This window comes from Monodon monoceros, unplaced genomic scaffold (genome assembly GCF_005190385.1).
Source record: "Monodon monoceros isolate NGI ecotype Baffin Bay Population unplaced genomic scaffold, NGI_Narwhal_1 Super_Scaffold_10, whole genome shotgun sequence".
NCBI lineage: Eukaryota > Metazoa > Chordata > Mammalia > Artiodactyla > Monodontidae > Monodon > Monodon monoceros.
The window spans coordinates 6,637,099-6,656,389 of record NW_021703766.1 but is presented as its reverse complement, the minus strand read 5'-3'; the positions used below and the strand labels follow the sequence as shown (position 1 = coordinate 6,656,389).

The following is a 19,291-nucleotide window of genomic DNA, read 5'->3' as shown; positions in this document are numbered from 1 at the left end:
AGAGTTCTTTGAGCTGAAGCATGTGCTACATGTTCTTTGCTTGCCTGATCCCCAGGGACCAGGGAAAACTCCAGCCAGAATTAGTATCTGTCTGGACAGAGGTTAGGAGCCAAGGCTTCCCACCGTGGTTTCCAAAGCTGATTGCACTTAGTTTCATTTTATCAGCAAGAGATTTAACACGGTTCCCTACACACATGGATTTTGTAATAATAAATTCTAGGGCTTCCCTGGTGGCGCAGTGGTTAAGAATCCGCCTGCTAATGGAGGGGACACGAGTTCGAGCCCTGGTCCGGGAAGATCCCAAATGCCATGGAGCAACTAAGCCCGTGTGCCACAACTACTGAGCCTGCACTCTAGAGCCCGTGAGCCACAACTAGTGAGCCCACATGCCACAACTGTTGAAGCCCATGTGCCTAGAGCCCATGCTCCGCAACAAGAGAAGGCACTGCAATGAGAAGCCCGCGCTCCGCAGTGAAGAGTAGTCCCCGCTCGCCGCGACTAGAGGAAGCCCGCGCGCAGCAACGAAGACCCAATGCAGCCTAAAATAAATAAAGAAAAAAGAAAAAAAAGAAAGAAATTCTACACATATATCGTTGTAACAAGATATTATGTACATTAGATAACATGTACCAAAATAGAAATGATAAAAGGATTGATGGAAATAAATATGAACTGAAGTTGTTAAAAAAGAAAAAGGCAAAGAAATTTAACCCAGATTCAGCCATCATTCCTGGGGAGTTGGCCCCATGATTACACGTGGTTTCAAAGATTTCTTTAAAAAATGGTGCAGTAAGTGATCTGTGGGGAATAGCAACTAGTACACCCCGGAGCTAGGAGCAGTGAAAGAAATGAGTCCAGATTGCCTAAAGTCAGTGAATGAGCCCTGTGGCTTTAGGTATTATATTTTCAGCCAGAACGATATTCATAGATTTAAAAAATGCTGTAACTCAAGCGGCTTACGAGTAGAACTGACGTGTCCTGACAGCTCTGTAGGTGACTGGAAAGCTGGCTACAGTCACAACGGACTGTAGGCAAAGATGCATATGAAAGGTTTGAATAAAATTGCTTCATGAAACAGGAAAATGGAAAAAAGCAATATTTCTCTTAAAGAATATGTTACATCATACAATACGTGACTTGAGGTAGGCTTGGTGTAGCTAAATGAATCAATTAAATACCATCATTAGGCATTCGACCATGTCGTCTATATGCTTAGAAGTTTATAAAGTGAGCCATAAAAAATAATCTCACTGGGAAAATGGGAGATCAACCCCCTAGTGTTCTAAGTTCCGTACAACAGACTTTTGGGGCCGGCACTATTTTGATCACGTCTGACAGATGAGAACGCTGAGCTGAGGGTATTTATGTGGCTTTTGCCCCATGTAGTAAGAGGCGGTCACCAGCGCAGCCTCAGTAACGATTTCAAATTAGGGCCATGACCTGCCAATTCCCGGTGATTACGGGGAGTATATTAAATGCATGTAAAACACGTGTGTGCAGTAGGAGCGCCATAGAAGCTAGTCTATCTGGAAGTTTTCTCTCCACCTTGCAAGTGAGGAGGGGCAGGTCGATCCCCTCCCGCTGCCTCAGTTTCTTTCTCGGCCGGCGGAGGCGGGGTCCCAGGCCTGGTCCGCCCCCAGGGAGGACGCGGCGCCGGGGGTGCCCTGAGCTGCGGGCCGGGGGTGGGGCGGGCCGGGGCGCGGGGGGCGGCCCCGGAGGAGTCACGTGGCGCGCGGCGGCGGCCGAAGCAGAAGTAACGGCGCCCGCGTCGGAGGGCGTGCGCGGCAGGGAGTGCCCACAGCCGGGACGGCGGGCGGCTGCGCGCGGGACCCCAGAGCCGGGACCCGCAGCGGGGGCGCGGCCAGGTGAGTGGCCCGGCCGGGTGTGAGCGCACGCGGGCGCCCGCGGAACCCGCGCTCGGGGAGCGGCGTCCAGGGGGGACCTGCGCCCGGGCGCTGCCGGCGCTGGCAGGGGTGGGGCACATCGTCGGGGCCCCCGCCCGCTGTGCCCGGGGCCGGCGCGGTGACGGCGGGGGTCCTGGCTCCGTCGCCGGCCACTTCCTCACTCTGGGCCGGCGCCACTTCGTCGGTTGGTGTCCTGGGTCCGTCCGGCTTTGAATGGGAGCCTGGAGGAAGCGGCGCGGCTTGCGGTCTGGGGTTCGTGCGAGCGCTGGTGGTGTAGGCTCCGGTGGCCGGGGGGGCGGGCGTGTCTCCTGACCACCTCTGTGCCCAGGGCTTGTTGATTCCAGGCGCAGCCCTTCGCCCTGAGAAACAGAGCTTTCGGGGGATTCAGGATGCCGTCTCCCCGCGCAATAGTTATACGCATCATTATGTGCGTCTCTGAGTTTTCCTGGTTATGTTGTGGAATCCCAGAGAGGTCGTTACCCCCATAGCGGAAGAATTCGCGGGAAAGATGTGTCCCGTTTCGACGGGGGGCGGGGGGCGCTTGGCGCCTGGATTCCAGAGGGGGCCCGGGAGGGGCTCTTGTAGCACCCTGATCTTGAACTGGAGTGAGAAAGTATGGAGGGGGGTGGCACGCGCATGGGAAACAGGTGGCCTTGTCAGTCAGTGTAATTCGAATTTCGGTTCCAGCTGTGTAACCTTGGGCAAGTTGAAGAGTCTCTGAGCCTCAGTTTCTTCCCCTGGGTACTTGGGCCACCCAGGCCTCCATTCCAGGGCTGTGTGGAGAATTGGGCCTTATCTGCCACTTCTTCACCCCATGCTTAAGGGCCCTGCGTTGGGGCTCGGGCCGCCATCCTTAGCTACAGTCTTGCAGGGTGTCTTAATTTAGGGGTCCCTGGCCGCCTCAGGCAGTTACCCCTATTACAAAGATATGAATGCCCCGTGTGTACCAGCTCAGGACGATACTCACTGCAGGTTTCCTTGATGCTGAAATGGCCTAATCATGCTGCAGCCCTCCCCCCTCCCTCTCCCTCTACCTGGAGCCTGTGAAACTCCTCTGGAAGAGGCCAAGCCAGGACCCCCATAAAGAGCCCTTTGGCTGAGTGGAGTTGATGGAAAATTGCGGGTGAGGAAATTTTTGAAAGCACGTCTTCATTTGGAAAACACTTAAAAACACAGAGCAGAAAAGCTCATCCATTATGTTAGCACTTAAATCAGTAAAAAGTCAGGTCAGACCCTTTACCTTCTCCCGCTCTCCAAAAGTAACCACTCCTCCTGGATTTATAAGCAGACAGCCTTTTAAAAAATGTCATTATATTTATGCTTATTAGTTTGCAACTCTTCTTTCATCCACCTCACGAATCTTTCCAGATCAAATTGCGTGTAAATCTTCCTCATTCTTTCCCATAGCTACTGAGCATTCTTTAATGTGTGTGTCCCATCATTTAAGGGACCACCCCCATTCGTGAGCTGTTGAATTGTTTCTTGTTTTTTTTTCTCTTTCTATTACAAATGATGCTTCTGTGAATATTTTTGTGTGTGTTTCTGCACAGCACTGGATCAAAGCATATACATGTTTTACATTTTAGTAGGTGCTCACAGGTTGCCCTAAAAAAAAAAAAAGTTGAAGTAATGCACATTCCTACCTGCCCCAGCTGACACTGCTTTGTTCCTCCAATGAAAATATGTATCGCTTTAGCCACATAGCACAGGGGTATCAGCCCGGTGCTTTGTGACCACCTAGAGGAGTGGGATAGGGAGGGTGGGAGGGAGGGAGACGCAAGAGGGAAGAGATATGGGAACATATGTATATGTATAACTGATTCACTTTGTTATAAAGCAGAAACTAACACACCACTGTAAAGCAATTATACCCCAATAAAGATGTTAAAAAAAAAAAAAAGACAACCAACAAGGACTTACTGTATAGCGCAAGGAGCTATACTCAATATCTTGTAATAACCTATAATGGAAAAGAATCTCAGAAAGTATATACATATATATACATATACATATATATATATATATATAACTGAATCACTTTGTGGTACACCTACAACTAACACAACACTGTAAATCAACTATACTTCAATAAAAAAAATTTTTTTTAAGTATAAAAAAAAAAGAAAATATGTATCGCTTTGTTGCTGCAGGGTGGGTGTGAGATGCAGCAGTAACGTCCCTCGGGCTGTAGGATGGGCTGTTACCTCTCAGGGATGCAACTGTAGCAAAGTCTAACAGAATTGTTTCGTGGGATTTTGTATGAAATTCTGTGCTTCTCTAACGTGTGCAGACAGCACTGAAGAGAACTCCCCCGCTTCCTCGTTCTGGGTCCTTGTATCCCAGAAGTTTATTTTTTATTTTATTTTTAATTTTTTATTGGAGTATAGTTGATTTAAAATGTTGTGTTTCTGCTGTACAGCAAAGTGAATCAGTTACACATATACATATATCCACTCTCTTTTAGATTCTTTTCCCATATAGGTCATTACAGAGTAATGAGAAGAGTTCCCTGTGCTATACAGTAAGTCCTTATTAGTTATTTATTTTATATATAGTGTAGTGTGTATATGTCAATCCCAGTCCCCCAATTTATCCCCCCTCCCTTCTCCCCCACCCCGGTCACCATAAGTTTGTTTTCTACATCTGTGACTCTATTTCTGTTTTGTAAATAAGTTAATTTGTACCATTTTTTTAGATTCCACATATAAGCAGTATCATAGGATATTTATCTTTCCCAGAAGTTTATTTCGAATAGAAGGACATGAAAAGTAGAATCTCGTTAAATCTCAGCCACATTTGTATTTACACCATAAGTCACTTTTATAAAGTTACCCAGGGAGGATGAGAAACAGGAACAAAAAAGGGATTTCGAGGCTATTTCTTTCTTTTTCTTTTTTTTGAAAGCAGAAGCAGAATAGAAATTGCCTGTGATGGCTAGTGCCCTCCCCTGGGGTGAAGGCCTCGGAGACCTCCTTGCCTTAGTTGCTGAGCACTGAACTCTGGAAGGCTGAGTTGGGAGCCGGTGGATTTTGGTGGTTGACTCCAAGGATCTTGTGGCCGTGAGGATGTCTTCCCAGTTCTTGGGGAAGGACGTGAGAGACTTGGTGTTTATGGTTGAACCAATCCCCTGGGCTTCTAAGTGGGAAGTAACCAGAATCCTGGGAAGGTTAAGACCAAGGCCCTCCCAGAGTCAGAAAGAACTGAGGGCCCTGGTGCTTCCCGGTTGGCTGGTTTACATGGCAGTGTTGTGAGGGGTTGTGTGTTTCCTATTTGTGCCCTGCTACACGTGGGCCTTGAGCCCTGGGAGTGGGGAACTCAGGAGGTGTATGGCTGGGACCTGGTCCAAATCCTGGTTCTGACACTTTCCAGCTGTGTGACCTTGGACAAGTCCTTTGACCTCTCTGCCAAGTTAGTTACTGTCTGGCCAGATTCTGCCACCAGATTCTGGATTCCAGAAGGCGGGTGCTGAAGGAGCAGGGGCATGGGATTCAGACCGGGGTTCCGATCCTGGTGTCACCATGTGTCTCTGTGACCTTGATCCCATGATTTCACCTCCCAGGACTTGAGTTTTCACCTCCGGTATTTCTCATTGAGATAAATGAGATGAACAAGATATGGCAGGTGCAGGCACCTGGGGAGGGCCGATAAGCAGCTAGTTTACCAGGATGAGACTGGCCTCAGGCACCTTGTTCATCCCCTGACCTGGATTCGAGGGCGGTGAGGCAGGAGGCTCAGGTCAGGCAGAGTTCTTGGCATACGCTGTAGTCCGGCTGCCGGGCCTTTGCTTAAGCCTGTTCCTCTGACCAGAACAGTGTTCCCTCCCGCTTCATCTTTTTTTAAAGCTTGGATTCAGATGCCGCCTTCCCCCAGAAGCTTCCTATGAGCACTGGCAGTTCCCAGCCTTACCCCAGACTAAGTTGGGGACCCCTTCTTGCTACTCCCTTTATTACCCCCACCCCCATGTCTCTGCTACTGCAGAGTCATTGAGCTGACTGGTCCCTTTCCAAATGGGTGGAGAGCAGGTGTAATTCATGACCTTATCGCTGGTCTGTCAGCATACCTGGGAGGTGCCTTTGGCTGTGGGTGTGAGGTAGAGGGATGAGGGAGCAAAGGACAGGGCCTGGGCCGCTCCCTGCACCCCTCATTTGCATAAAAGTCCACCCTCCGTGTCTGTCATAGAGTTGACCCTTGATTAATGTCTTGACCAGCTGGCTGATTAACATGATCAGAGGCCCTGCTAGATGCTGGGGGCTGTACATACATTGTAGCATCTAGTCCTTCCAGGGCCCCTCGAGGGTGGTATTGTTATCCCCATTATACAGCTGGGGAAACTGAGGCCCTGATTTTGAGCAACTTGGCAAAGAGGCTGTGGGGAGGCTGAGCCAGTGTGGAGGCCCAGACAGCCCTGGCTGAACACCGGTTTCTCTACAGAGTAGCAACTGTGGGAGCTTAAAGGGATTTGGAGGAGGGGAGGAGGTAAGAAAGATACAGGGAACAGTGGATAGTGACAGTAGCAGGAGCTAAATCTGAGGAGCATTGACTTTGCATCTTTGTTTTATGGGCTGAGATATATTATCTGGTTCAATCCTTACAAGAACCTTTGGAGGTTCTTTCATCTGTCATCTTCCCCTTTACAAGGGTGGCAGTTCAGCCTATGGGTGTAAGTGACTTGGGGTAGGGGCTGCAGTCTGCAAGCCTGAAGTTAAGTCCCTTCTGAGTGAGGGGCAGTGAGTCTTTGGACATTTGGGAGGCAGACTGGGGGAGGGTTTTTGCAGAGCAGGGGCTTAGGGAGCGACATGATTTCACTCTTGTTCTTAAAGCATCCTTTTGGTTCCTGGTCTGAGAGTGGACTGTAGGGGCTGGAGCAGAAGCAGGGAGACCAGTTAGCAGGCGATCAGAATGACCCAAGTATAAGATCCTTGGAGGGACCAGTGAAGCAGTGAGACTGATTGCATTCTGGGTTTGCCTGTGGATTGGATGTGGGCGTGAGAGAAACCAGACAAGGAAGGCTCTGAGATTTGGGGTGCAAACACCTCTCTGGGAAATGCCAACTGTGCAGGAGGATGAGGGATCGCCAAGGACACCCCTTGGATGCTGAGCGGCACACCAGGTGCTTCACAGGTGGCTTCCTAACTGTTCCGATGAAACTGGGGCTCACGGAGGTCACGCAACCTGCCCAGGTCCACACGGTCAGTGGGAACCTACACCATGATTTGAACGTGAGGCTGCTGGGTCCTGCTGTCTTCTGCCCTTTATGCCCCAGTTCCATGGACACATTCGGAAGGGTTTTTTTTTTTTTTTTCCTGTTCCCAACTTCACTCGGGAAGTAAAGGGATGGTTGGAAATCTCTTGGCAGGGTGTCAGGGGTGGGGACAGGAGTCAGTATGGGCTGCTTTGGCTATTCAAATGTTCCACAGCATCAGAGTATGTGGGGAAGGAGTGGTAACAGCCAGGCTGGGGTGATTTGGTTATTTAAAGCCGGGATAGTGGTTGGGTCACTGAGGTCGAGGGCTCCACCCACACCTCCCTTCCATTTAAACCTCTGTGTGTCCTGCCTGGGCTCTGTGAGCGGCCAGCGAGTCTCCGCCACTAGAACCTTCTCCCCAAACTCATCCCGATGGGCATGAGACAGGATTTTGACTCTTGAAGTCGAAGCCAAATCCCGCTCAGTTAACTAAAAGCAGTTCCCTCCTTTATTCCGCCCTTCCAGCCTCCCTCGTTCTCTCACTCCTTGCCTCCCCCTGGAGCCGGCAACCATGAGCACCACGGTCAACGTGGACGCCCTTCCGGAGTATGAGAAGAGTCAGATCAAGAGGGCCCTGGAGCTGGGCACGGTGATGACGGTGTTCAGCTTCCGCAAGTCCACCCCGGAGCGGAGGACTGTCCAGGTGATCATGGAGACCCAGCAGGTGGCCTGGAGCAAGACGGCCGATAAGATCGAGGGCTTCCGTGAGTACCTCCTCCCCTTCCTGCCCAGACCAGTGGTCACGGCAGTTGTTGTCGGTTTGATACCTTCTGAAAGTGAAAGCGGGGCCGCTCTGTCTGGGTCTCTGAATGGGTTCAGAGCAGGTGGGGGAAGTTAGCCAGGAAACAGCAGGTGAAGGAACAGGTGCCCGCGTGGGCCAACTTGGAAATGACATCCAGACAGCTCACCCGGGATGGCAGGGCCTGGGCTCCCTGTCTCACAGCATCGGGGACCATTTGGTTCGAGCTGATGGTCAAGCCGTCTGCCTTTTGAGGGCTTAACTGGCCAGAGCTTGTGGAAACTCATAGCTTGGTAGCCAGACGAGCAGAGTGAGAAGCCTGTGCTTTAGCTCCAGGTGGACAGAGCGCATTGCTGAATGTTCTGTAGCTCTCAAGTGAAGTTCTGGTCCAGGTGGAGGCATCTTCTTCTCCCCATCCTCTTTACATTCGGCAATTGGCTCAGTTCCTAAAGTTTCTAAGACTGTTTTTAACAAACAGAGTTAGGAGACTTAAGCAATTTTCAGTTGCAGAGACTTGTTTAATTTGACTTTTTTATTGGCTACTTTTTAATTGAGGAATTAAAACGTACACTTGGGGGAGAATGAGACGATTCTAAATAAGTGTCTCTTCCCCAGCCCACATCTTGCTCCAGGGGCAAGCTCATTACCAAGTTTTTTGGTCTTCCAGAAGTATTCTGTGCTCGTGTGATGTGTGCATTGTGTTTCCTACATGAATGGGTACCTACTACATACACCTCTGCACTTTGATTTCTTTTTTTAATTTAACAATTATCCTGGAGGTGGTTTATTATCGGCCTGTTGAGCTGCCTTTTTCTTTCATGGCCACATAGCATTCTGGCTACAGTGTAACAGTTTAACCCCTAGAGACGGACACTTTGGGTCTTTCCAGTCTTTTGTCATTAGCTGCAGTGACTATACTTGGATTCTAGTTTTTTTTGGTTTTTTTTTTGCGGTTCGCGGGCCTCTCACTGCTGTGGCCTCTCCCGCCGCGGAGCACAGGCTCCGGACGCGCAGGCTCAGCGGCCATGGCTCACAGGCCCAGCCGATCCGCGGCATGTGGGATCTTCCCGGACCGGGGCACGAACCCGTGTCCCCTGCATTGGCAGGTGGACTCTCAACCACTGCGCCACCAGGGAAGCCCGGATTCTAGTTTTTTAAAAAAATTTTTTGGTAACAGATTTATGGAGATACAATTCACATACCATATAATTCATCCATTTAAAATGAACAGTATATTCTGATATGTGCAACCACTACCACAATTTTCATCACGCCAAAAAGAAACCCTCTACCTTTTAGCCATCCCTCTGTTCCTCATCCACCTCTCCTGCCCTAAGCAATCGTTAATCTCCTTTCTATCTCTATAGATGTCCCTGTTCTGGACATTTCCTCTAAAAGGAACCATATAGTATCTGGCCTTTTGTGACTGGCTGCTTTTACTTAACACAATGTTTCCCAGTGTTTTCAAGGTTCATCCACGTTGTGGTGTGTCTCAATACTTCACTCCTTTATGTGGCTGAGTAATATTCCATTGCATAGATATTCCACAGTTTGTTGATCCATTCATTTGTTGGTGGACATTTGGGTTGTTTACACTTTGTGGCTACTATGAATCCTGCCGCTGTGAGCATTCATGAGTGATTTTTTGTATGGCTGTGTGTTTTCATTTCTCTCAGGTATCTGTCTAGGAGTAGCATTGCTCCTAGGTCAGTATGGTAACTTTGTTAATCATTTTAGGAACTGCCAGACTATTTTCCAAGTTGTTGCACCATTTTACATTCCCACCAACTGTGTGTGAGGGTTATCCTTGTGTTGTGCTTTCATGCACACATATTTTGTGTTTACCTGAAGGACAGCTTCCTGTATGTGTTATTTCTGAGTTAAAGGGTACAGGCTGTTTTAACTTTGAAAGGACAGTTGGAGAACATCCCACAGAGGCCCACGTGGTGTTGAGGGTACCTCCTGTTCCCCACACCCTCATCCACTCTGCCATGGGGTTCTGAACTTGGCCGCTCACAGGTGGTCTCTGATAGCTCGGTGTAGTTCTTCGTGTGATTTCTTTTAACATGAGTGAGATTAAGTAGCTTTCCAAAAGGTTTCTCCTAGCTTTGGAGCCGAGCAGGCCTCCGGTGGCACAGAGCCAGAAGCCCGGCTTTGAAAGTGCCCGTGTCTGGAGGCAGCAAACTCTCCTCCCAGTTTGGTTTGCATTGGCCACACTCCACCTCCCAGGTGGCCCAGAGACCTGTCGCAGCTGGGGCGGGGGTGGGGGCCTGCCTGGGGATGAAAGGGCATGGATGGTAAATACAGGTGTCCTGCACTGAGAGTGGATGGCTGGTCCCTTCTCTTCTGGGGGCTGAACATCGGAAACACCTGGGGGGAGCATTTAAAGATACAGCCTACTGGAACTTTCTCCCGAAAGTTCTGATGGGTGTGAGACAGGATTTTGCCTCTTGAAATCCACACACTATAGTTCTCCCCACTCATTAACCAAAAGCAGTTCCTCCTCCTCCTTGGAGTGGCTGAGGATGTGTGTCATTCACCAGGTTGGTTGGGATTCAGTATTTTAATAGGCTCCCCAGGTGATCCTGGTAGCTAGCCAGGTTTGGTAGGTACTGCTCTAGAGACTCCCTCCCTCGCTCCATCCTTGCATCAGTCCATCCACCCTTCCTTCCCTCCCTCCCTCCATCCTTCCTTCCTTCCCTCCTTCCTTTCTTCCACCCATCCTTCCTTCCACCCATCCTTCCTTACCTCCATCCATCTATATTTGAATGCCTGCTCTCCCAGGCACTATTCTAGGTCCTGGAGATACAGCAGGAATTACATTAGACTCCAGTCCTCGCAGAGCCTACATTGTTGGATTAGGTACAAGCAGTGTGGAGCTTGGCTTCCAGCACATTTGATGAGCTTTGCCATGTGACTGCAGGGCAAGTTACATGCACTTTCTGAGATCTAATTCTCTTATCTGCAGAATGGGAGTAATATTGGTATCCGTGCACACGGTTGCAGTTGGGAATGAGTAAATGCGTCGATACATCAGAGGGTCGGACATGATGAACGGCACGGGGTAAGCCCTGGACCGGTGGCAACTGCTGCTCTTTTCTTTGCCATTGGCTGTGATGACAAGTGGCATCCAGCTTGTCCGGGGCAGCAGAGTCTTGCTTAGGTGTTTGGACCTTTTCTGGAGAGCAGTAGGGATCCACCGAAGTGTTTTCAGAAGAGGGATGATGTGAACACGTTTGCATTTTTGAACGTGCGCTGGCAAGCCTGTGTGCTATGGCTGTGTCAGTAGTGTTTGTAAAGCAACAGAAAACCCAATTTGGGAGTAAAGAGCTTAGAAAAGGTGCTCCCCTGACCACTTAGAAAGAATAGGCCTTTGGGCCCTAGATGGGGACTCTCAGCACCGCATTTTCAGCCTCCTGACATAGGGGTATCCTGGGGGGACCCCCACAGCTGTAGTGTTGCTTCAGGGGTCCTAGTTAGCGGGATCCTCCAGGTTACTGTGGCGTCTGCAAGGGAGAGGCAAACAGGAGGGAGCACGAGCGTGTGGTCCTGGGGTAATTGGCAAGCAGCCTGTGACCTTTGGACAGCTGTCACAACACCCCTTTCAGGCCTGGGTGAAGGTAGACCCCCAGGGGTCCCACTGTGCAAAGCAGGGAGTGGTTCTCAGCCGAGGCAATCCCATCCCCACCCATTCAGGGGCATTTGGCAATGCCTGGAGGTACTTTTAGTTGTGATTATTTGGGGAGGTAGCTTCTGGCATCTAGTGGATTGGGGCCAGGGGTGCTGCTAGACACCTTACAATGCACAGGACAGCCCCTGCCCCCGCCCAAACAAAATTATCCCATATAATCCCATATAAAGTGTCGGTGGTGCCGAGGTTAAGAAGTCCTGGTCTAAAGTCACGCGTTTGCTTTGCTTAGAACCGTAAAATGGCACTGGGTATGTTCGGGTTTCTCTTTGGACCTTGTCATGACGGAGCTGTGTCATGTATTCAGCCCATATTTGCTGTCATATTGGGTGCTAGATTCTGCTAAGAGAGAGGAGGAAGGATGGAGTCCCTGCCCTGGAGGGAACAGATGCAGCATCTGGGCATTGCAGGATCGTGTGGTCGGTACACAGTGTAGGTCTGCGCTGGGTACTTGGTGAAGAAGGAAGGCTCTTGTCTCCCTCAGTGGGGATGGGGGGTGGTCGGGAATGGGGGGAGGCCTCATAGCAGAGGAGCTGCTTATGTGCAGAGTTAAGGGAGGGGCTTGTCAGGTGGCCAGCAGGACGCCTGCCCTGAAGTGGGGTCAGTAGGTGCCATTGGATGCAAGTGCATAGATTTGTGGGTCAGTGATTTGGACAGGGCTTAGCTGGACGGTTCTTCTACTCTTCGTGGCCTGGACTGAGGTGGCACTCAACTGGCATGTCACCTGGTCTGAAAGGTTCCAGAATCTTGACTCCCATGTCTGATGCTGTGGTGGTGATGGCTGGAAGCCTGGGCTCAGCTGGAAATGTTGGCTGAGCACCTGCTGCGTGGCAGTCCCAGGGTAGCTGGACTTCTTACATGGTGCCTGGTGTCCCCCCTGGGTGCGTGTTCCAAGAGTCCCAGGCCAAAGCTGCTGGGCTTCTTATGACTTAGCCCAAGAACTCCCAGAAAGTCACGTGCTCAGGTCACCAGGGCCAGCTCAGGTTCAAAGCATGGGAAATCTCCACTTGGGGAGGGCGAGGCTTGCACGTCCAGGGCGGGGAAAAGTTGACGGCAGCCACCTTGGAGCCAAGTGACCATGAGAACAGCTGCACTCTGGATCCAGACTTGTAGCTCAACTCCCTGCTTGACCAAATACTAGGTGCTGCGTGATCCAAGGCAGGTTGTTTGATCTCTCTGTGCCTGTTTCCCTGTTGGTCAAGTGAAATGATAATAGTCCCTACCAATAAGATAAGGGTGAGAATCAAATGAATTTTATTATATGTACTTTTTTATTTTTAAAATTATTTTTTAATAAATTTATTTATTTTTGGCTGCGTTGGGTCTTCAGTGCTGCGTGCAGGCTTTCTCTAGTCGCGGCAAGCAGGGGCTCCTCTTCATTGCAGGGCGCGGGCTTCTCATTGTGGTGGCTTCTCTTGTTGGGGAGCACGGGCTCTAGGCGTGCAAACTTCAGTAGTTGTGGCGCGCGGGCTCAGTAGTTGTGGCGCACGGGCTTAGTTGCTCCGCGGCATGTGGGATCTTCCCGGGCCAGGGCTCAAACCCATGTCCTCTGCATTGGCAGGCGGATTCTTAACCACTGCGCCACCAGGGGAAGTCCTTATGTACTTTTTTATATGTACATGTTTTATCTGTATATAAAAGGTACATATTTTAATGGATGGGAGTCCCAAGGCCTGGCTTCTAATAAAGACGATGGTCTCCAGCCAGACACTCACCTCTTGGCTGTCATTCTCCCGTTTACTTTCCAAGGCTGATGGGCAAGGTGGTGCCCTGGGTTCCTTCCTGCACTGGCTCCTGAGGCTCTGGATGTCGGGAGGGAGCTCATGCCGGGAAGTGCTGCCTCTCTGGTTTTTCTTTTTTTCCAGGGGCACCAGCTGCGCAGACTCCAGCTGGAAAGGAGCCCGCTTGGGGACCTTTCTGAGTTGAACCTTTGGGGTCCTCTTGCATCTTGTCCATTTGGGAGGGCGGTCTGGAATGCGTCTCAGGAGCCAGTGTGGTGCCAGCTGTTTGTGGAGTGTGGATGGGGCCAGCTGTGCAATGAGCCGCCTTTGAGGACGTGGACCATGTCCATTTCGACTGAATGGGCCCTTTATCCTCAAGTTTTCACTTCTGCTTACGCGTGTTTTCTCCGTCTGCTTATTTTTGGCAAGTGGTGGCTGCCCGTGAATGAGGGATTCTCGCAAATAGGAGCTGTTCTGTTTCCCTGGTGTGAGGTTCTTGGCTTGCCTGTGACCCTGTGAACAGGAAGCAGGAATCATCTCCACTTTATTACGAGGAAACCGAGTCCTGGGGAGACTAGGTGACATGCCCAAGGCTACACAGTCAGGAAGGGGCAGAACTACAGTTTGCCTTCGTTCAACCTGCCTTCAGAGTTGCAAGTCTTCTGCTCTGTGTTGCTGTCTCCTCTTACATGATATCAGAGATGTCTGAGTGCTGTATGGGATAGAGAAGCACCCTGCTGGGGACCTAAGAATGACAGCTTCGTTCAGGTTTCGTTACGACAGGAGGGAAGGCACCGGTTCCTTATTCGCGCAGAGGATACGCTCTGCCTGGTGCTGAGGTGCCAGGGGAAGGAGACTCGAGAGCTGCCTGGTTAGCAGGGAGCCAGACATGCCTGCTGGAGACCCCACGGTGGAGACAAGTGCGGACACAGCCAGGGGCGCTGAAATGGGCTCGTCCTGTATCCTGGCCTCTTCTGAAATCCAACCTTGAGCTTCTTACCCATCTTTAAAAAAAAAAGAGTATTTTTCCAAGTTCTTATTTTAACAAAGTGTTTTTCAAACGATGGAGAAATAGATGTTTTATTTTTCCACTGGCATCTTCCGTCTAAGAAGAAATCCATTGTCTGAAAGTGGTTCCCAAGCTCTGTCAGTCAAGTGTCCCGTCAGAAATAAGATTCCACCAATGCCCCCAGTGTGTACAAACCTATTTTTCTTTTTAAAGAAAATTTTTTCTTTTTTAATTGAAGTATAGTTGATTTACAATGTTGTGTTAGTTTCAGGTGTACGGCGAAGTGTCTCAGTTATACATATACATATATCACTTCTTTTCCAGATTCTTTTCCCTTATAGCTTATTACGAAGTATTGAGTATAGTTCCCTGTGCTATAGAGTAGGTCCTTGTTGGTTATCTCTCTTTTTTTTTTTGCTGTATGCGGGCCTCTCAGTGTTGTGGCCTCTCCCATTGCAGAGCACAGGCTCCGGACGCGCAGGCTCAGTGGCCATGGCTCACAGGCCCAGCCGCTCCGCGGCATGTGGGATCTTCCCGGACCGGGGCACGAACCCGTGTCCCCTGCATCAGCAGGCAGACCCTCAACCACTGCGCCACCAGGGAAGCCCTATCTCTTTTATATATAGTAGTGTGTATATGTTAATCCCAAACTTCTAATTTGTCCCCTGCCCCTTTTTCCCTTTGGTGACCATAAGTTTGTTTTCTGTGTCTGTGAGTGTGTTTCTGTTTTGTATATAAGATCATTTGTATCATTTTTTTTTTTTTTAAGATTCCACATATAAGTAATATCCTGTGGTATTTGTGTTTCTCTGTTAGGCTTACTTAGTATGATAATCTCTAGGTCTATCTGTCTTGTTACACATGGCATTATTTCATTCTTATGATTGAGTAATATTCCATTTTGTGTGTGTGTGTGTGTGTGTGTGTGTGTGTGAGTACATACAATTTTTGATTATAGATGTGCAGTTATGGTAACAGCACAGGCTCTGGAGCCCGAGTGCCTGGCTTCAGATCCCAGCCCTGCCTCTTCACTGGAGGGTGACCTTGGACCATTCATGTCACCTCTTTGTGCCTCTTTTCCACGTCTGTAGAATGAGAATAGTAAAAGAGCCTGTCTCCTAAGGCTTCTGTGAGGATTAAATGAAGCAATACATGTAACCTGCTTTCAGCAGTGCTGGGCACAGAGGAGGCGGGGGCTGAAGCATCTGCTGCTCTTGTCCGCATCCGACGTGAAGGGAAATGGCATTGTGGAAAGGCTGACGTGAATATGAGAACTTGCATTCATGTGACGAGATCCTTGTTTCTTTCCTGCCCCTGAATGGGTTGTCCTCCTCCTCTTCCGGGGTGCGGATTCCCTAGGGCGGAGCCTGCTGGTGTGAGAAATAGAGCTCTTGTTTTCGTTCCTGACGTTGATGGAGACCTGCCTGTACGCTGGTCAGTGGAGGAATCGGTTTCTGTGTTTGTTCAAGGGCTGTCTTCTGCCCTGGATGACCGTCACTTGGTGTGATTGGAATTCAGCCGTCTGTTGGTTTAGCAAACACTCAGAGGGCTTGGTGTGTGTCGGGCGTGGTGCTCGAACCTGGGGACAGCGTGGTGAGCGGGACAGTGTGGACCCCCAGAGGAGCTTACGGTGCCACGGGAAAGGCAGAAAAAGCCAGGCTAATCATCCAGTCATTCTGGATCGTGTTGGGTGCTAGGAAAGGAAGAAGCAGGGCACCTTGGCAAAGAGTCACCGGTGAAGAGCGCTGTTTTAGGAGGCCACGCCTCAGGGGAGCATTTCCATGGAGGTGACATTTGAGCTGAGACTTGAAAGGTGATAAGGGAGCCATGAGAAGCTCTAAGGGGAGAGCATTCTGGGCAGAGGGCACAGCAATAAAGCTTCTGTATTAGTCAGGTTAGCCTAACAGCCGTGACAAATGATTTCTTGATCTCATGCAAGTTTCTCACTCAGGTCATGGTCTAGTGGGATTGGGGGGTGGGGCTCTGCTGTCTGGTGGCACCACTGTCCCCTCAGGCATCTGAGGCCACTGCAGGGTCTTCTCTTCGGCCAGCATGTGGTGGAAGAGGAAGAGTGGGGGATGGCTTAGGAGGTTTTAGGGGTCATTTCTGGAACCGATGTGCCTCTTCCCTCCCATCTTCCATTGACCAGAACTTGGCATGTGACTGGCTACAAAGGATGCTGGGAAACGTGGCCCAGTTGTGTGCCAGGAAGAATGGGAAAGGGGCTTGTCAGGCATCCCCCAGGCTCTTCCGCGGCCCCTAATTTTGGAAGATGCAGAGGTGGCTGTAGGAGCCCCACTGATGGCTAGAGAATAGAATGATTGCAGGGATTTAGGGATTCTTGCAGGAATTCAGGGAAATGAAGAGCCTTTGCACTGGGCCTCCTGGGAAGGGGAGGTGATGGCACTGAGGACTCGCCCATCCCATCTGTGACAAGAGCTGCCGGTGGTGACGTCTCTCCAGAGATGGGCTTTGTCGGCCGTCTTAGGTTTCCTCATAGTCATGGCTAGACCCTCCCCAGCAAAGCTCTCCACTTTGACAGTGTCGCCCCATCAATGAAGGCTTTGGGTCCCAGCCTCCCAACGATGGATGCCTCTGATTGGCTGGGTCTTCTGAGCCCGTGCTCGGGGGTTGGCTGCCTTTGAGACCAGTGTCATCTCCGGTCAGCTTTGGTGTGGAGGGTGGGTTAGACGGGTCTCCTGATAGAGAACATGGTCTGGCTTCTTCAGGACTCTGGGCAGAGATGGGTCCCTGTTACAGGTGAATTGTGTCTCCCTTCCAAATTCATGTGTTGAAGCCCTAATCCCCAGGACCTCAGAAGTGACCTTATTTGGAAATAGGGTCTTTGCAGATGTAATTAGTTAAGATGAGGTCATGCTGGCACACAATGGCCCCCTAATCCCATATGACTGGTGTCCTTATAAGAAGAGGGCGCGTGCACACACACACGCACGACGATGCCTCTGTAAGCTCGGGAACACTGAGGGTTGCCGACATCCTGGGAAGCCAGGAGGGAATCAGGGAACCGATTCCCTCTCACAGCCACAGAAGGAGCCACTCCTGCCAACACCTTGATCTGAACCGGGAGACAATACATTTCTGTTGTTGAAGCCACCCAGTTGGGGGTGTTTCGCTACAGCATCCCTAGCAGACTAACACACTCCCTTTTAAAAGGAGCCCGAGGGGCAGGGAGGTGAACCCAGCGGTTGATGTATCCACGTGGCCGCAGATAATATGGACAAGCTGGGGTTTGTTGTAAAGGAATTTAAGAGCCCTTGCTTTATTCCAAGTGTCGTCTCAGTTCCTGGCTGCATTGGTCTTGGCTGTGAGGGTGTGAGAGGCAGTGTTGTGTGCTGGTTAAACGTGGGGACTGGAGCCAGCCTGCTTGGGTTTAAGTCCCAAGTCTGTGGCTTGGGCAAGAGACTTCCCTCCCTGTGCCTCTGTTTCCTCACCTGTAAAATGGGAAGAATGACAGTACCCACCTTATAGGGTCTTCAGGAGGATCAGATGAGCTCCTGAAGGTAAATCACTTAGAAAGGTAGGGGAAGCACTATGTGAGGTTTGCTCTCGTTACCATGGCTCAGGCTTCTCGCCCGTCTCTTGGAAGTACATCCCTTGAATTCTCTCCTAGTAACCAAGCCTCCTCTTTGGAGGACGCTGTGCGTGTCTGGTTAGTTGTGGTCCATCCAGTTCCCTGTGCTCCCAATGTCTGTGGAGGTGTGGACAGGACTCTCTTTTGGTCTGGCTTTTGGGGATCTCGGTGTCCCAGCCCAGAAGTCCATCTGGCCGTTGGGGAGGAGAGGACAGGAGAGAGGGGCAGCTGGAGTGTGGACACATCTGAAGCCAGAGGGCCGGCACAGGGAGCATCTGTGCTGTAGTGCCAAGCCCTGGGAGGCACACGTGTTCCCGCTTCACGCAATTAGAGGGTCCCCAACAGTGGGTGCAGGTTGGATCTCTTACGCATGTCTGACTAGGGGAGGGAGCTATTAAAAGGCATCCCCTGGTGAATCCTGTAGGAAAGAAAATAATCTGCCTCCCCCTCCACCCTCCCCAGCCCACCCTCACCCCTACCCCCGTCTGTCTTCGCTGTAAACGAACATTTTCCCATGTCAGGCAGGCGAAGTGACACGTCTTGTTTTGCCTTGGAAGAGACCTGAGTGCTGTGCACCTTGAGGTTGAAGCCAGAAATCCTGGTGTTGACTTTTCCTGCCCCCTGGCAATGCCTGACCCCAGAGCCAGGCCCTCGGTGCCTGTCACCCCACACACTGTGAGCTCCGGGAGGCTGGGGCCCATGGCTTCTGATCACCAGGGAGGCATCCCAGCACCTGGCCCACACCTGACCTGCAGTGGGTGCTTCTCAGAGACGTGGTCAGCAGATAGATCCGGGAAACCACACCTGGCTGCCCTCTCAGCCTCTGTCCCCTTCTCTCTCCCCAGAGGTGGCAGTGTCTGGGGTTAAGATAGGACAGCTCTGTGACAACTTCTTTAACCACACTTGATGCTTCTGGCCTGGGCCTGTGCTTGCCTCAGTTTTCTCATGCGTGAGATGGGTAATGAATGGCTGGGCTACCCTGTAGCATGGTAGTGAGGATTACATTTGTAAGTGCGTCTGACGCGCATGGTATGTGCCTGACAGAGCTTGTGGGTACCGCATCTGTGTGTGCCTGGGGGCGCTGGGGGTGGCCGTCGTGTAGCCCACCCATGTAGAGGCTGGCCCCTCCTGACGCGTGTGGGTAGGGGTCCTACAGGGTTAAGGTCCCTTGGGTTTGAGCCTGGCCGTCGGCGGGCAGCCCAGCTCCCTGCCTTTCTCCCTCCGCAGGTCCAGCGAGGCCTGGAGTTGGAGGAGGAGCGTCCACAGGGCAGCGGTGAAGTTTCGTAAACAGAGCCGGTGCTGATGCCACTTTAGAGCAGGAGGGCCTCTTCCACACTCCTGGCACAGCAGGGAGAAGCTGTAAGGTGCTTTCGTCTTACACGAGGTGTGCCGG

General features: G+C 50.9%; 1 protein-coding gene across 1 annotated transcript in view; it reads left to right on the top strand.

The window, feature by feature from the left end:
• Positions 1 to 1,747: 1,747 nt before the first annotated feature.
• PLCG2 (phospholipase C gamma 2) overlaps positions 1,748 to 19,291 on the top strand; it is a 148,576-nt gene continuing 131,032 nt past the window's right edge. Inside the window, exons 1-2 of the mRNA XM_029242028.1 lie at positions 1,748 to 1,865; positions 7,615 to 7,853. Of these exons, the coding sequence (XP_029097861.1) occupies positions 7,661 to 7,853 (193 nt within the window). The 5' untranslated portion in view covers positions 1,748 to 1,865; positions 7,615 to 7,660. The remainder of the gene's footprint in view (positions 1,866 to 7,614; positions 7,854 to 19,291) is intronic.